This window comes from Micromys minutus (assembly GCF_963924665.1).
Source record: "Micromys minutus genome assembly, chromosome: 15".
In the NCBI taxonomy this organism is placed as follows: Eukaryota; Metazoa; Chordata; class Mammalia; order Rodentia; family Muridae; genus Micromys; species Micromys minutus.
In genome coordinates, this window is record NC_137984.1 from 52,661,298 (window position 1) to 52,678,401 (window position 17,104).

General features: G+C 39.2%; 1 protein-coding gene and 1 pseudogene across 2 annotated transcripts in view; one reads left to right on the forward strand and one right to left on the reverse strand.

Annotated features, from left to right (window-relative positions):
- Positions 1-1,902: 1,902 nt before the first annotated feature.
- Positions 1,903-2,611, reverse strand: LOC308430147 (isopentenyl-diphosphate Delta-isomerase 1-like; the record flags this gene model as incomplete). Its single annotated transcript, XM_080929261.1, has 1 exon — positions 1,903-2,611. Exon 1 carries the CDS (start codon positions 2,584-2,586, stop codon positions 1,903-1,905), a length of 684 nt encoding a protein of 227 aa, XP_080785387.1. The 5' UTR covers positions 2,587-2,611.
- Positions 2,612-4,648: 2,037 nt separating this feature from the next.
- Positions 4,649-17,104, forward strand: part of LOC308430465 (chromobox protein homolog 3-like) — a 55,885-nt pseudogene continuing 43,429 nt past the window's right edge. Inside the window, exon 1 of the transcript in view lies at positions 4,649-4,676. The product of the transcript in view is annotated as a chromobox protein homolog 3-like (transcript). The remainder of the gene's footprint in view (positions 4,677-17,104) is intronic.

Sequence of the window (17,104 nt, forward strand, 5' to 3'; positions counted from 1 at the left end):
ATGAAGTATGATTCTAAGTCTAAATCTTCTTTTTCTGGTGAGTTGTGATATTTACTCTTTGCTGTGGTGGACTTGATTTTGCCAGGTTGTCTTGGTTTCCATTTCTTAGATTCTTGTGCTCCCTTCTTGCCATCTTGTTGTCTTTTTTTTCAGTATTAAAATAATTTATTTTTAATTTTCAATAAATACTTGCTACATAGTCATATCCCCAATGATAAATCAACTGTTCTGAGTTAGCAAAAATTTATAAAATTTTTATAAGAAAAAAAGTACCCATTATGCAGTATTTATGAATAAAGCTGTCTGAAGAGTTTTGACACATCTGTGGCAAGTTTTAAAAAGAATGTTAATCAAAACACAATATCAATATATGCCTATTCTATAACCTCAAAATCTTAATATATGCCTATTCCGGAACATCAATCTAGTCATTGTAAGTTTCCTCATTGCTAATCCCTCCTGCTTCCACCTCTATAAGCCCTGATTATAGAACAGTAGCCCATTACGGAGCCCTTGGTGTCAAACTTTAAAATTGTTTGTTGCTGGGCATGTGGTGCACACCTTTTATCCCAGAACTTGGGAGACAGAGGAAGGTGAATCTCTGAGTTCTGAGGCTAGCCTGGTCTACAGATTGAGTTCTAGAATAGCCAGGGCTACATAGAGAAAGAAACCCTGTCTCAAAACACCCCTCCCCACTCTTCCCAGTTCTTTCTTCCTTCCTTGGGTTGTCTTAACAAAGGGGTGCTAATGCTACTAAACATCTGACACAGGCCAGACCCCTACAACACGATGGCCCTGGCCCAGCAATGTTAGTGTCAAAGGTTTTCTCAACTCTTTAAAGTAGAACTCACTCCCACCTTATGACTAACCATCTTTTTCACTGTGTTTGCAAACAGATTTGCTGAATAGCTAATCAGCCACCATTACTACCAAAAGTAACAGTTACCTTTAAGTAGTAAAATAATAATTTCAGGATGGTTACAGCACCAGATCAACTGAGAATGACAAAACATTGGTGCACAGAACTGGCCTTTCAAACCTGAGTCAAACACCCAAGGGCTCAGAGCAACTGTTTACTAATATTTGATCTGTACTGCACATGCACAGTAAGACATCATCTATGTTAGCATTTACGATGTGCTCGGTGCTACAACCACACCAGAGATGAGGTGAAGTGTGGGGGAAGCTGTGCATAACTTATATGCAAATGCAGTATCATCTTCTCTAGACTTGAGCATCCAGAGTATTGGTACCAGAGTACAGGAATTCCTGAAATTAATCATCCTGTGTGAAGACTGAGGGAGTCATTACTATCCTCTGAACCTGCTCTGTTATTGTTGTTACAATTATCTTTAGGGTTAGGGACCCAACAACCCACGGCCTCATGCCTGCAAGGCAATCATGGCACCGCTGAGCTCTGTCCCCAACCCTGCCCATTTAATCCTTAGTGCTGTTTCAACACAACTAAGAAGTGTCTTCTGTTCAATTTCCTAACTTATGATAGAAATCAAATGATATAAAAAAACACTTGGCAATTAACAAAGTGTTTGGAAAGTGTCAAAATGTGAGGAGTTCTGGTTTTTTCTTCAATCTTATCATAGCCAGGTATTTGGACAGGTTAAATTAATCTTATTTATGGCATAATTTCACAATAACCTCTCCTAAATGATTTGTTTTTCTACAAATATCAATGTGTGTGTGTATATATATATATATATATATATATATATATATATATATATATATGATATAAAACTGTAAGTTAGTTGGGTTTTTCTTTTTTATCTTTTCTCAAAACAAATTTTAGTTGTAAAATACCTATGTATCATACAAGGGAGCCCAATTTAAAACCAAACCACACCATTTTTACTAGGTAGAAAAATTCTCAAATCACTAACACATTCACATTCTGTGTATTTTCTCATGGTCAACAAATTGATTCAAATGGTTTAAGTTATCCCACCATTTAAAGAGAAAGGTGTGTGCAATAATCTTAAACCATGGAGTTAACTTAATTTCACCACTGGCTGCCTTCTTCAGAATTTCTGTAAGTTCTTCCTTTGATACATGGCAGTAGCTTTTAATCTCGTTGGGATCCGGATTCAAGGTTCCATTCTTCCTCAGAAACAAAATGTAATCGATTTCATGTTCACCCCAGATACCATCAGATTGGGCCTTGTAGTAAATTCTTGTTAGATAATTAATTTCATTTAGATTAACCTCTTCGACGGGTATTCCCAACTCTTCTTTTAAGTGCCTCTGTGCTGCTCGTTTTACGCCGATGGCATCATTTTCTTCCAGCTCACCTGGGTTAATTAATGGATGGCTGCACCAACTATTGGTGAAACAACCTGGAAAGGTAATTTTAGCATCTGATCTCTGCTGTAACAGGAGCTTATTTTCACTATTAAACAAGAAGACACTAAAAGCGCGATGTAATAATCCTTTGTTGATGTTTTCATTCAGGTGACAATTTTTTTTGGTGTCAGCCCCAATTTTATTGTCATTTTCATCAATAAGAATACACATCTCTGCTAGAAGCTGAACCTGTTTTTCATCAAGATGGTTGATATTTATTTCAGGCATTGTGACAGAGTGTTTGATCCGACCTAGAACACAGAGATTCCAGTTACAGGTGCTGCCATCTTGTTGTCTTTGACTGAAGCTTATCTCTCCTGTAGTCCCGTGGGCTCCAGAGGGAGATTGTTACTGTGTGTTCAGCTCTCTGGGGAGGCTGTGAGATCTGATGGCAGTGAGTTGTCTCTGGCTTTCGTCCCAAACAGTCCATTCCCAGACAACACAGAGCTACCTGTGCCCTGATAGTTCTGGCCAATCTCTTTCCGATAGTCCTTGGAGAGGGAGTGTGGACTCTCCTGTGGGCTCAATAGTGAGAGCTCACCTGTGGCTCCTCTGGGTGCCCAGCAACCTGTAGGCAGGCTGCCAGTCCTGATGGAACTGGGCCGGCTCTCCACTCACCCACTCCTGCCTACTGCTCTAGCATCCCCCATGTTGGGGCATCAAGCCTCCAGAGGACCAGGGCCTCCCATCCCCCTGATGCCAGATAAGAGCATCCTCTGCTGCATATGTATCTGGAGCCATGGGTTCCTCTATGTGTGCTCTTCAGTTAGTGGTTTAGTCCCTGGGAGCTCTGGGGGGTGTTAGCTGATATCGTTCTTCCCGTGAGGTTGCAATCCCCTTCAGCTCTTTCAGTCCTCTCCTAGCTCTTCCATTGTGGTCCCCAGGCTCAGCCTGATGGTTGGGTGTAAATATCTGCATCTGTATTTTTCAGGCTCTATCAGAACCTCTCAGGGAACAGCCATACCAGGTTCCTGCAAGTACTTCTTGGCATCAACAGTGTCTGGGTTTGGTGTCTGTAGATGGGTTGGATGTCTAGGTGGGGTGATCTCTGAATGACCTTTGCTTCTGTCTCTGTTCCATTTTTTTGTCCCTGTATTTATGTATTTCAATTAAGGGTCTAGAAGTGAAGGCTTCGCTTTATGGGGGCAATAGATGCTAGTCAGCTGAATCTGAAAACTCAGCTTTGATTAACAAGAGACCAGCATCACTGAGTTGAAATCTTCCTCTTACAGAAGCTGTGATCTAAATGAGTGTTGGGGCAAGGCTGTGGATTACACTGGCAGCCGAGTTTGGCCAATGATATGCCCCGTGTGGTGTTGACATTATTATCATGAAGGCCTCAAGACTAAATGGGTCACAGAGAGAAGATGACACTTGCCATTGTTTGAAAGGGCTGGAACCCCTGAGGAGGTCAAAAGAGGCCATTGGTGAAGGTGTAGCTTCAGCTGCAGTGGAGGCTCTAGCATGTTAAACCCCAGAACCATGGGATGACCATCCAGGACAGGGTCGGGTACAGGGTGGAGACCGTGCAAGCCTGCTAAACAAGCTGTGCTCTACTGCATGGCAGAGGTAGAGAAGTGGGAATATCCAAGCTCTTTGGAGCCAGACGATCATGAGCGAGCCCCTGATCACTGAGTTATTTACAAAGTTGGATTTTGCTTTTGCTTTAATTTCTGGCTTATGACTGTGCACTTGTTCTTGACTCTTAAAGTAAGAAAGTGGTTGGCTTACTTTAGAGACACCCATAGTTAAAAGACTTGAATTTTAAAAGTGTCACTGAACTTTTAAATCATTAAAAATTTTAATCAGTGTACAGTGCTTCCTGTTATGATTATGTGATCCTGGGCACAAACAAAGAAAAGCCTATGGTTTTCTCGTGATGTCTCTGTGTGTGTCTACTTGATAAGGAGTTAGACACTGCTTTGAATATTTAGTGACCTTTCCTGTTTCTTCTTCTTAGAACCATCTGTTTGATTTTTTTTAATTTTTTTTGGTCTACACATGTTTTTGGTGTGTATAATTTTCATAGTCTTTCATATAGTCTAGATGTGAATCTCCTCCCTGAAGTTAAGGCCTTTAATTAGTTTTTAATTAATCACACCCACAGTGAGGAGCCAGGCAGCATGTGCTGCTTCTCTGCTCCCTTCTCCCTCTGTGCAGCTCAGGAGCCAGACAGGAGCTGGTGCTGTACACAGCAGAGGATTCTCCCCACCTCAGTCGTTACAGCCAAGATGTGGTCCCACAAACATGCCCAGAGCCCAATCTCCCAGTGATTCTAGAGCCTGGTAAGATGACGATTGACATTTTCATTCTTAGAGGTAAAAGTAGATTAATTGTAATATGTTTCAAATATGCTTGCCTAGCACTGCTACTATAAAATAATTATTAGCAGTCAGACATTTTAGAATAAAAGGAAAGAAAAGAAACAACCAATAACTTCCAGTGTAAGTTTCAGGTTCTGCCCTGATGTCCAAAGGGCCCTCTTTTCAATACATTTTTTAAATCAAGGGCAGACTCTCCACCCTGAATTCATTTTCTGACATAGAACACAGGATATAGTAGGCTTTCAATTAGTGTTTGTACATTGAGGAAATTAGTAGGAAGACAAATTATTCTTGGCATATCCTTATATTTCTTATTTATTTACCAATCCAATCATTTATGTGGAATCTCTCTTCTCTTCTCTTCTCTTCTCTCTCTCTCTCTCTCTCTCTCTCTCTCTCTCTCTCTCTCTCTCTCCTCTCTTGTCTCCCCCCTCCTCTCTCTCTCCTCTCTCTCCTCTCTCTCTCTCTCTCTCTCTCTCTCTCACTCTCTCTCTCTCTCTCTCTCTCTCTCTCTTTCCTCTCTATCCCCCCTCTCCCTCCCTCCCTCCCTTTCTCCCCCCCTCTTTCTCTCTCTCTCTCCACCTTTCTTTTTTTTTCTCGAGGTCTTATGTAGTTAAAGCTGACCTGGAACTTACTGTGTATGTAGCTCAAGCTGTCCTTGAACTTGGCTCCCTCTCTCAGCGTCCCCGGTGCTATGATGTAGGAATGCGCCATCACGGCCGGCTCATAAACATGTTTCTAAATAATCCAAAGCCTGCCTGCTTTGACTTAAACGAGAATCACAACCGACCTCTGTTTATCCTCAGAGAAAAGTAACTCTGAATATATTAAGCCCCCTAAACACTGTTGTCTTTGGTAATTCTCTCCAGTAGGTCTCTGGTCCCACCTACCTTCTACTGTGCGCTACTGCCACCTTGTGGTCACACCCTTTCTGCCTGCTCTGCCTGCTGACATCTCTGCAATCCAGCTGTTTACAAGGATTTCTCAATTCTGTGCACCAATCCCAACACTTTCTGCTGTCATTTAAATACAAATGTCACGGAGTAGGAGATCTGGGCAGCCAGGGAGCAGAGAGAACTCTGCGGAGTGCACATGGAAAGCGCGCCCCCGCCCTGCCTGATCCAGGGACCAGGAACACAGCATTGGAACCTCTGCTTTCACCCGGCGACTTTGGGGCGCAGAACAAGGCTCGGCCCATCTGCCACCTGGACCAGTGGAGATTCAGGGACACAGACCAGATACAAGGGAAAGGCAAGAACATATTACTGACAACAAGATGGCAAGAGGAAAGCGAAAGAGTATGTCCCAAGAAAACCAAGACAACCTGGCAACACCAGAACCCAGCTCTCCCATAACAGCAAACATTGGAATGCCAAACACTCCAGAAAAAGAAGACGCAGACCTGAAATCATACCTCAAGACGCTGATAAAGATACTTAAACAAGAAAGGGGGGAAAAGCAAAAAGAATCAGAAGCTTTTAAAGAGGAAACAAGAAAAACACTCAAAGAACTCAAAGAACTAGAGGAAAACAGAACCAAAGAGATGAAGGAATGGAAGAGGGAATTTAAAACAGAAATTGACACAATAAAGAAAACACTAAAAGAGATAACCCTAGAGGTAGAACACCTAAAAAAGAAATCAGGAGTCACAGAAGCAAGCATTTCCAATAGACTACAAGAGATGGAAGAGAGAATCTTGGGGGCAGAAGACAACATTGTAAACATAGACAAAACAGCCAGTGAAGATGCAAAAAACATAAAGCTCCTAACTCAAAATGTCCAGGAGATCCAGGACACAATGAGAAGACCGAACCTAAGGATAATAGGAAAAGAAGAGGGAAAAGAGTATCAACTAAGAGGCACAGTAAATATCTTCAACAAAATCGTAGAAGAAAACTTCTCTACCCTTAAGAATGAGATGACCACGAGCATAAAAGAAGCCTTCAGAACTCCAAATAGGTTGGACCAGAAAAGAAATACCTCCAGACACATAATAGTCAAAATACAAAATGCCCAAATCAAAGAAAGAATACTAAAAGCAGTAAGGGAAAAAGGTCAGGTAACATATAAAGGCAGAACAATCAGAATCACACCCGATTTCTAAACAGAGACTATGAAAGCTAGAAGAGCCTGGACAGACATCATGCACACCCTAAGAGAGCACAAGTGCCAGCCCAAGCTGCTATAACCAGCAAAATTATCAATCACAATAGATGGAGAGATGAAGATATTTCAAGACAAATCTAAATTTACACAATATCTGACCAAAAACCCAGCACTACAACGAATTATAGGTGGAAAACCCAATACAATGAGGGGAACTACATCCTAGTAAAAACAAGAAAACTCCTAAGCAAGAAAACCAAAAGAAGAAAAAGACACAGACACAACTCAACCTACAAAAGCAATAATAGCAGGAAACAGAAATAACTATTCCTTGATATCTATTAACATAAATGGACTCAACTCCCCAATAGAGACATAGACTATCAGACTGGATACATAAACAAAATCCAGCATTTTGCTGCATACATGAAACTCATTTCAGAGACAAAGACAGACACTATCTCAGAGTAAAAGGGTAGAAAAAAACTTCCAAGCAAACAGCCCCAAGAAGCAAGCTGGAGTGGCTGTTCTAATATCGAATAAAGTAAATTTCCAACCAAATGTTATCAAAAAAGATAAGGAAGGACACTTTTTACTCATTACTGGGGAAATCTGTCAGGAGGAACTCTCAATCCTTAACATATATGCTTCAAATACAAAAGCACCCACATTCATAAAAGAAACCCTACTAAAGCTCAAAAAATACATTTCACCCCACACAATAATAGTGGGAGACTTTAATACCCCACTCTCTCCAATGGACAGATCATGGAAGCACAAACTGAACAAGGACACTGTAAAACTAGCAGAGACTTTGAACCAACAAGAATTAATAGATATCTACAGAACATATCATCCTAAAGTAAAAGAATACACCTTCTTCTCAGCAACCCATGGCACCTTCTCGAAAACTGACCACATAATTGGACACAGAACAAGCCTCAATCTATATAAGAAGACTGAAATACTCCCATGCATCCTCTCAGATCACCATGGTCTACGGCTGGTCTTTAACAACAACAAAGACAACAAAAAGCCCACATACACATGGAAACTAGACAATGCTCTGTTAAACGATAGCAGGGCCAAAAAAGAAATAAAGAAAGAAATTAAGGATTTTCTAGAATTCAATGAAAACCAAAAACACAACATACCCAAACCTATGGGATGGAATGAAAGCAGTACTGAGAGGAAAACTCATAGCCTTAAGTGCTTCGAAAAGAAACTGGAGAGAGCATACATCAGCAACTTGACAGCACAGCTAAAAGCCCTAGAACAAAAGGAAGCAGATACACCCAAGAAGAGTAGACGGCAAGAAATAATCAAAATTAGGGCAGAAATAGACCAAATAGAAACAAAAAGAACCATTGAAAAAATTAACAAAACCAAGAGCTGGTTCTTTGAGAAAATCAACAAGATTGATAACCCCTAGCCAGACTAACTAGAGGGCAAAGAGAGAGTATACAAATTAACAAAATCAGAAAGGAAAGTGGAGACATAACAACAGAAACTGAGGAAATTCAAGAAATCATCAGATCCTACTACAAAAACCTATACTCCACAAAGTTGGAAAATCTGGAGGAAATGGATGAATTCCTAGACAAATACAATGTCCTAAAGTTAAACCAGGACCAAGTAAATCATCTAAATAATCCCATAACATCTAAAGAAATAGAAGAAGTCATCAAAAGCCTCCCAACCAAAAAAAGCCCAGGTCCAGACAGGTTCAGTGCAGAATTTTATCAGACATTTATTGCGGATATAACACCAATACTCTCCAAACTATTCCAAAAGATAGAATCAGATGGAATGCTACCCAACTCATTTTTTGAGGCTACAATAACCCTCGTACCTAAACCACACAAAGACCCTACAAGGAAAGAGAACTTCAGACCAATCTCACTTATGAACATTGATGCAAAAATACTCAACAAAATCCTTGCAAACCGAATCCAAGAACACATCAAAACGATCATTCACCATGACCAAGAAGGCTTCATCCCGGGGATGCAGGGATGGTTTAATATAAGGAAATCCATCAATGTAATCCAACATACAAACAAACTCAAAGAACAAAATCACATGGTCATCTCACTAGATGCTGAAAAAGCATTTGACAAAATTCAACACCCCTTCATGTTAAAAGTCCTGGAAAGAACAGGAATCCAAGGTCCATACCTAAACATAATAAAAGCAATATACAGCAAACCAACAGCCAACATCAAACTTGACAGTGGGAAACTTGAAGCAATCCCACTAAAATCAGGGACTAGACAAGGCTGCCCACTCTCCCCCTACCTATTCATCATAGTACTGGGAGTCCTGGCTGGAGCAATTAGCAAAAGGAGATCAAGGGGATACAAATAGAAAAGGAAGAGGTAAAAATATCACTCTTTGCAGATGACATGATAGTGTACTTAAGTGACCCTAAAAATTCCACCAAAGAACTCCTACAGCTGATAAACAAGTTCAGCAAAGTGGCTGGATACAAAGTTAACTCAAACAAATCAGTAGCCTTCCTTTACTCAAAGGACAAACATGTGGAGAAAGAAATTAGGGAAAAGATACCCTTCACAATAGTCACAAACAATATGAAATACCTTGGTGTGACTTTAACTAAGCAAGTGAAGGACCTGTATGAGAAGAACTTCAAACCTCTAAAGAAGAAAATCAAAGAAGATCTCAGAAAATGGAAAGATCTCCCATGCTCATGGATTGGAAGGATAAACATTTAAAAAATGGCCATCCTACCAAAAGCAATCTACAGATTCAATGCAATCCCCATCAAAATTCCAACCCAGTTCTTCATTGTGTTGGAAAGATCAATGTGCAATTTCATATGGAATAACAAAAGACCTAGAATAGCGAAATCCATCCCCAACAACAAGAAAACATCTGCGGGAATCACTATCCCTGATCTCAACCTATATTACAAGGCAATTGTGCTGAAAACTGCATGGTACTGGTACAGAAATAGGCACATGGATCAATGGAATAGAATAGAAGATCCAGAAATGAGCCCTCACGTATATGGTCACCTGATTTTTGACAAAGGAGCCATAAACATTCAATGGAAAAAGGACAGCCTATTCAACAAATGGTGCTGGTCCAACTGGCACTTAGCATGCAAAAGAATGAAAATAGACCCTTTCTTATCTCCTTGTACAAAGTTCAAGTGTAAGTGGATCAAAGATCTCCACATTAAACCAGATACACTGAAACTATTAGATGAGAAAGTAGGGAAAACCTTAGAACACATAGGCACAGGAGAAATTTTTCTGAACAAAATACCAATGGTTCAAGCTCTAAGGTCAAAGATTAACAAATGAGACTTAATGAGATTGCAAAGTTTCTGTAAGGCTAAGGACATTGTCAAGAAAACAATATGGCAGCCAACAGAATGGGAAAAGATCTTTACCAACTCCACATCAGATAGAGGCCTAATATCCAAGGTATACAAAGAACTCAAAAAGCTAGACACCAGAGAATCAAACAACCCTATTAAAAAATGGGGTACAGAGCTAAACAAAACATTCTCAACTGAGGAATATCGAATGGCTGAGAAACATCTGAGGAAGTTCTTGACATCCTTAGCCATCAGGGAAATGCAAATCAAAACAACCCTGAGATTCCACCTCACACCAGTCAGATTGGCCAAGATCCAAAACTCAGATGACAGTAGATGCTGGCGACGTTGCGGAGAAAGAGGAACACTTCTCCACTATTGGTGGGTTTGTAAACTGATACAACCACTCTGGAAACCAGTCTGGCGATACCTCAGAAAATTGGACATAATACTACCTGAAGACCCAGCTATTCCACTTCTGGGCATATACCCCAGAGACACTTTAATATACAACAAAGATACATGCACCACAATGTTCATAGCAGCTCTATTTATAATAGCCAGAAGCTGGAAAGAACCCAGATGTCCTTCAGTAGATGAATGGATACAAAAATTGTGGTACATTTACACAATGGAATACTACTCAGCCACCAGAAACAATGACTTAACCAAATTCTTAAGAAAATGGATGCATCTAGAGAATATCATTCTGAGTGAAATAACCCAGTCACAAAGGAACAGACATAATATGCAGTCACTGATATTGGGATGCTAATCCCAGAGGCTCGCACTGCCCCAGAAACAACTCACAGACAGTGTGAAGTCCAAGAAAAAAAGAATACAAAACAAAACAAAACAAAACAAAAGTTATGCTCAATCCTTACACACCAAGAACACATTGACAAATTCCGGGTTACACCCTGTATTACATATACTTTTTGCTCATTGTAAAAAAAAAAAAAAAAGAAATAAAAGAAATAAATACAAATGTCACTCATCAAAAAATTTTTAGGACAGAAATCTAGGATACTCTGGATCCATTTTTTTAAATCATGCCCTATATATAGGTAAGAAAGCAACGTGGGCTCTGGTGTGCATCAAATTTAGTCCCTACTAATCCTAGATACTTTGGAGGCTTCAAAGCCTGAACTACAGAGTTTAAGTCAAAGAGACCTGTCTCAGAAAACTACTGTAGAGAAGCCATTGAAGAAAGCACACAACTTAAATCTCTGTCCTCTTCTGCAGGCAGCCAGAAGGGTGAGCACACACTCACACACACACACACACACACACACACACACACACACACATGTGCATATGTGCCCACACACAAATTACTCAGGAAAATCGCTAATAGAGTGTAACACAGTACAAATATTTTTTTGGTAATCATGAATTTTTAAAATTCATCCATGTAAAATTATGAACAAAAAATAGCATAGAACTATTCCTAATATTTTAGGGGGTAAATTATAAGACATGTGTTGCATTTATATGAGAAGTAAAAGTGAACGTGAAATATTAAATAGTTAAATATTCATCACTGTATTAGTTAATAATATTGAAATTTGATTGGCTTATTATAATTTCTTTTTATTTCTTTTTTATTAGATACTCTGTAGTTACATTTGAGTTACCCCACCCCTCTCCCACTCCCACTCCCCCCCAGTTGCCTTCACAAAGGTGCACTCCCTTCTGATCCCTCTCTCCACCCCATTGCCTTGTCATTTTCCTGCATTAGGACAACATGCCCTCTCTGGAACAAAAGCCTCTTCTCACATTGATGCCAGACACTGCTATCTTCAGCTACATATGCAACTGGATCAATAGGTCTCTCAAAGTGTGCACCAAGGTTGGTGTTTTACTCCGTGGGAATTTTGGAGGGTTTGGTTGGTTGATAGTATTATCATCCCATGAGGTTGCAACCCCCTTTCAGCTACTTAGGTCCTTTCTTTAGCAACCTCATTGGCATTCCTGAGTTCAGACCTATGGTTAGATGCAAGTATGTTCAGCTGTATTTATATGATTCTAGCCTAGTTCCTGAGGGGGTGTCTCCGTCGGGTTCCTGCCAATAAGTACTTTTTGGGATCAGCTATAGTGCTTGGATTTGGTGACTCCATATGTAGTGGATCTCCAGGTGAGGCAGCTTCTGAGTTATCTTTTCTTCAATCCTTACTCCTCTATTTGACCTTGCATTTCCTCCTATGAGAGTTTTGTTCTCTTTTCTAAGAATAACTGAGGCATCCCCATTTTGGCCTTCCTCCTTTTTGAGCTTCATAATGTCTGTAATTGTTTCCTGGGTATTGAGTATTCTGAGCTTCCTGGGGCTAGGGTCCGCTTTTCAGTGAGTGCATACCATGTGTGTTCTTTTGTGACTGGGTTACCTCACTCAGGATGATAGTCTTTGGTTCCATCCATTTGCCTATCAATTTCATGAATTCATTGTTTCTAATAGCTGAGTGGTACTCCATTGTGTAAATGTACCAAATATTCTGAATTCATTCATCTGTTGATGGACATCTGGGTTCTTTCCAGCATTTGCCTATTATAAATAAGGCTGCTGTAAACATAATGGAGCATGTGTCCTTGTTATAGGTTGGAGCATATTTGGGGTATATACCCAGGAGTGGAATTGCTGGGTTTTCAGGTGGTACTATGTTCAACTTTCTGAGGAACTACCAGACTGATTTCCAGAATGGTTGTACCAGCTTGTAACCCCACCAACAGTGGAGTGTTCCTCTTTCTCCACATCCTTGCCAGCATCTGCTGTCATCTGAGTTTTTGATCTTAGCCATTCTAACTGGTGTGAGGTGGAATCTCAGGGTTGTTTTGATTTGCATTTCCCTAATGACTAGTGATGTTGAGCATTTCTTTAGGTGTTTTCTCAGCCATTTAATGGTCCTCCTTTAAGAGTTCTTTGTTTAGCTCTGTACTTCAATTTTAATAGGATTATTTAATTCTCTACAGTCTAGCTTTCTGAGTACTTTGTGTATATTGGATACTAGCGCTCTATCAGATGTAGAATTGGTAAATATCCCTTCCCAATCTGTAGGCTTCCATTTTGTCTTCTTAACAGTGTCCTTAGCCTTATAGAAGCTTTGCAATTTGTTTAGGTCCCATTTGTCGATTCTTGATCTTAGAGCATAAGCCATTGGTGTTCTGTTCAGGAAACTTTCCCCTGTGCCTATGTGTTCTAAACTCTTCCCCACTTTCTCTTCTAATAGTTTCCGTGTACCTGGTTTTATGTGGAGATCTTTGATCCACTTAGACTTGAGCTTTGTACAAGAGGATAGGAAAGGATCAATTTGCATTCTTCTGCATGGTAGTTTCCAGTTGAAACAACACCATTTTTTAAAGAGGATGTCCTGTTTTAATTAAATGGTTTTAACTTTGTTGTCAAAAATCAAGTGACCTTAGGTGTGTGGGTTTATTTCTGGGTCCTCAGTTCTGTTCCATTGATTTACCTGCCTATCTCTGTACCAATACCATGCAGTTTTTTTTAACCACAATTGCTTTGTAATATAACTTGAGATGAGGGATGGTGATTTCCCCCAGGAGTTCTTGAGAATAGATTTCGAGATTTTATGTTTCTTGTTACTCCAGATGAATTTGCAAATTGCTTTTTCCAACTCTATGAATTATTGAGTTGGAATTTTGATGGGGATTGCATGGGATCTATAGATTACTTTTGGCAAGATGGCCATTTTTACAATGTTGATCCTGCCAATCCATGAGCATGGTAGATCTTTTCACCTTCTGAGGTCTCCTTAAATTTTCTTCTTCAGAGTCTTGAAGTTATTGTCACATATATACTTCATTTGCTTGGTTAGGGTCATCCCAAGGTATTTTATAGTCTTTGTGAGTATTGTGAAGGGTGTTAATTCTCTAATTTCTTTGTCAGCCAGTTTAACCTTTGAGTAGAAGAAGGTTACTTTGGTTGAGTTAATTTTATAGTCAGCCACTTTGCTGAAGTTGTTTATTAGTTGTAAAAGTTCTCTGGTAGAATTTTTGGGGTCACTTAAGTATACTATCATATCATCTGCAAACAGTGATATTTTGACTTCTTCCTTTCCAGTGTGAAACCCTTTGATTTCTTTTTGCTGTCTAATTGCTCTGGCCAGGACTTCCAGTACTACATTGAATAGGTAGAAAGAGAGTGGGCAGCCTTGTCAAGTGTCTGATTTTAGTGGGATTGCTTCAAGTTTCTCTCCACTTAGTTTGATGTTGGCTACTGGCTTGCTGTATATTCCTTTTTAATATGATTAGGTAATGGCAATGGACTCATGATCTTTCCAAAACTTTTATCATGTAGTGGTGTTGAATTTTATCAAATGCTTTTTCAGCATCTAGTGAGAGGATTATGTCCCCCCCGTGGGTCTGTTTATATGGTGGATTACATTGATGGATTTTTGTATGTTGAACTATCCTTGCATCCCTGGGATAAAGCCTACTTGCTCATGGGGGATGATTGCTTTGATGTGTTCTTGAATTCAGTTTGAAAGAATTTTATTGAGTATTTTTGCATAGATGTTCATGAGAGAAATTGGTCTAAAGTTCTCTTTCTTTGTAAGGTTTTTGTGTGGTTTAGGAATGAGCATAATTGTGGCTTCATAGAAAGAATTTAGTAGTGTTCCTTCTGTTTCTATTTCATAGAATAGTTTGGAGAGTATTGGTATTGAATCTTTTATAAAGGTTTGATAAAATTCTGCACTGAACCCATCTGGTCCTGGGCTTTTTTTTCAGTTGGGAGGCTTTTGATGACTACTTCTATTTCTTTAGGTGTTTTGGGACTGTCTAGATGGTTTATCTGGTCCTCACTTAACTTTGGTATTTGGTATTTGTCTAGAAATTTATCTACTTCCTCCAGATTTTCCAGTTTTGTTGAGTATAGACTTTTGTAATATGACCTGAGGATTTCTTGAATTTCATCAGTTTCTGTTTTTATGTTTCTTCTTTCATTTCTGATTTTGTTAATTTGGATACTCTCTTTTTGCCCTCTAGTTATTCTGGCTAAGGGTTTATCGATCTTGTTGATTTTCTCAAAAAAAAAAAAAAAACAGCTCTTGGTTTTGTTTATTCTTTGTATAGTTTTTTTTTTCTATGTGTTTGGTTTCTGCTCTAAGTTTGATTATTTCTTGCTGTCTACTTATCTTTGGTGTATCTGCTTCTTTTTGTTCTAGAGCTTTCAACTGTGCTGTTAAGCTGCTAGTGTGTGCTCTCTCCAGTTTCTTTTTGGAGGCACTCAGAGCTATGAGTTTTCCTCTCAGTACTGCCTTCATTGCATTCCATAATTTTGGGATTGTAGTAATGTCGTTTTTGTTAAAATCTTTAAAAATCCTTGATTTCTTTTTTTATTTCTTCCTTGACCAAGCTATCATTGAGCAGAGCATTGTGCAGCGGCCATGTATATGTGGGCTTTTTGTTGTTTTGTTGTTATTAAAAACCAGCCTTAGTCCATGGTGATCTGATAGGATGCTTGGGACCAACTGTATGGTCAATTTTGGAAGAGGTACCGTGAGGTGCTGAGAAGAAGGTATATTCTTTTGTTTTTGGATAAAATGTAGATGTCTATTAATTCCAGTTGGTTCATAACTTCTGCTAGCTTTGCCCTGTCTGTGTTCAGTTTCTGCTTTCATGATCTGTCCATTGATGAAAATGGGGTGTTGAAGTCTCCTGTTATTATTGTGTGTGGTGCAATATATGCTTTGAGCTTTAGTAGAATTACTCTTATAAATGTGGGTGCCCTTGAATTTTGAGTATAGGTGTTCAAGATTCAGAGTTCATCTTGATAGATTTTTCCTGTGGTGAGTAAAACGTGTTTCTCCTTATCTTTTTTGATAACTTTGGTTAAAAATCTATTTTATTTGATATTAGAATAGCTACTCCAGCTTGTTTCCTGGGTCTATTTGCTTGAACGATTTTTTTTCTGAGTCTTTTACTCTGAGCTACTGTCTGTCTTTGTCTCTGAGATGAGTTTCCTATAGGCAGCAAAATGCTGGATCCTGTTTATGTATCCAGTTTGATAGTCTTTGTCTTTTTGTTGGAGAATTCAGCTCATTGATGTGAAGAGAAATTATGGAATAGTGATTTTGTTTTCCTGTTATTTTTGTAGTTAGAGGTAGACTTATGTTTCTCTCTCTCTCTCTCTCTCTCTCTCTCTCTCTCTCTCTCTGTGTGTGTGTGTGTGTGTGTGTGTGTGTATGTGTGTGTGTGTGTGTGTGTGTGTGTGTGTGTTTGCTTTTCCATGGGTGTAGTTTCTTCCTTGTGTTGGATTTTTCCATTTATCATTTTTTGTAGGGCTGGATTTGTGGACAGATATTGTGTAAATTTGGTTCTGTTGTTGAATAGCCTGGTTTCTCCATTTATGGTGATTGAAAGCTGGATATAGTGACCTGGGCTGGCATTTGTGTTCTCTTAGGGTCTGTATGACATCTGCCCAGGATCTTCTAGCTTTCATAATCTCGGTTGAGAAGTCTTGTGTAATTCTGATTGGTTTGCCTTTATATGTTACTTGTCCTTTTTCCCTTACAGCTTTTAGGATTCTTTCTTTGTTTAGAATATTTGGTGTTTTGACTATTATGTGTTGGGAGGAGTTTCTTTTCTGGTCCAATTTATTTGGAGTTCTGTAGGCTTCCTGTATGTTCATGGTCAACTCATTCTTAAGGGCAGGAAAGTTTTCTTCTATGATTTTGTTGAAGATATTTTCTGTGCCTTTTAGTTGATATTCCTCACCCTCTTCTACACCTATTATCCTTAAGTTTTTTCTTCTCATTGTATCCTGGATCTCCTGGACATTTTGGATTAGGAGCTTTTGGTTTTTTCATCTTCTATGTGTTGTCTATGTTTCCTATGTTGTCTTTTTCCCCTGAGATCCTCTCTTCTGTCTCTTGTAGTTTATAGGTGATGCTTGCATCTTTGACTCCTGATTTTTTTTTTTTTTTTTTTTTTTTTTTTTTTTTTTGGTTTTTTA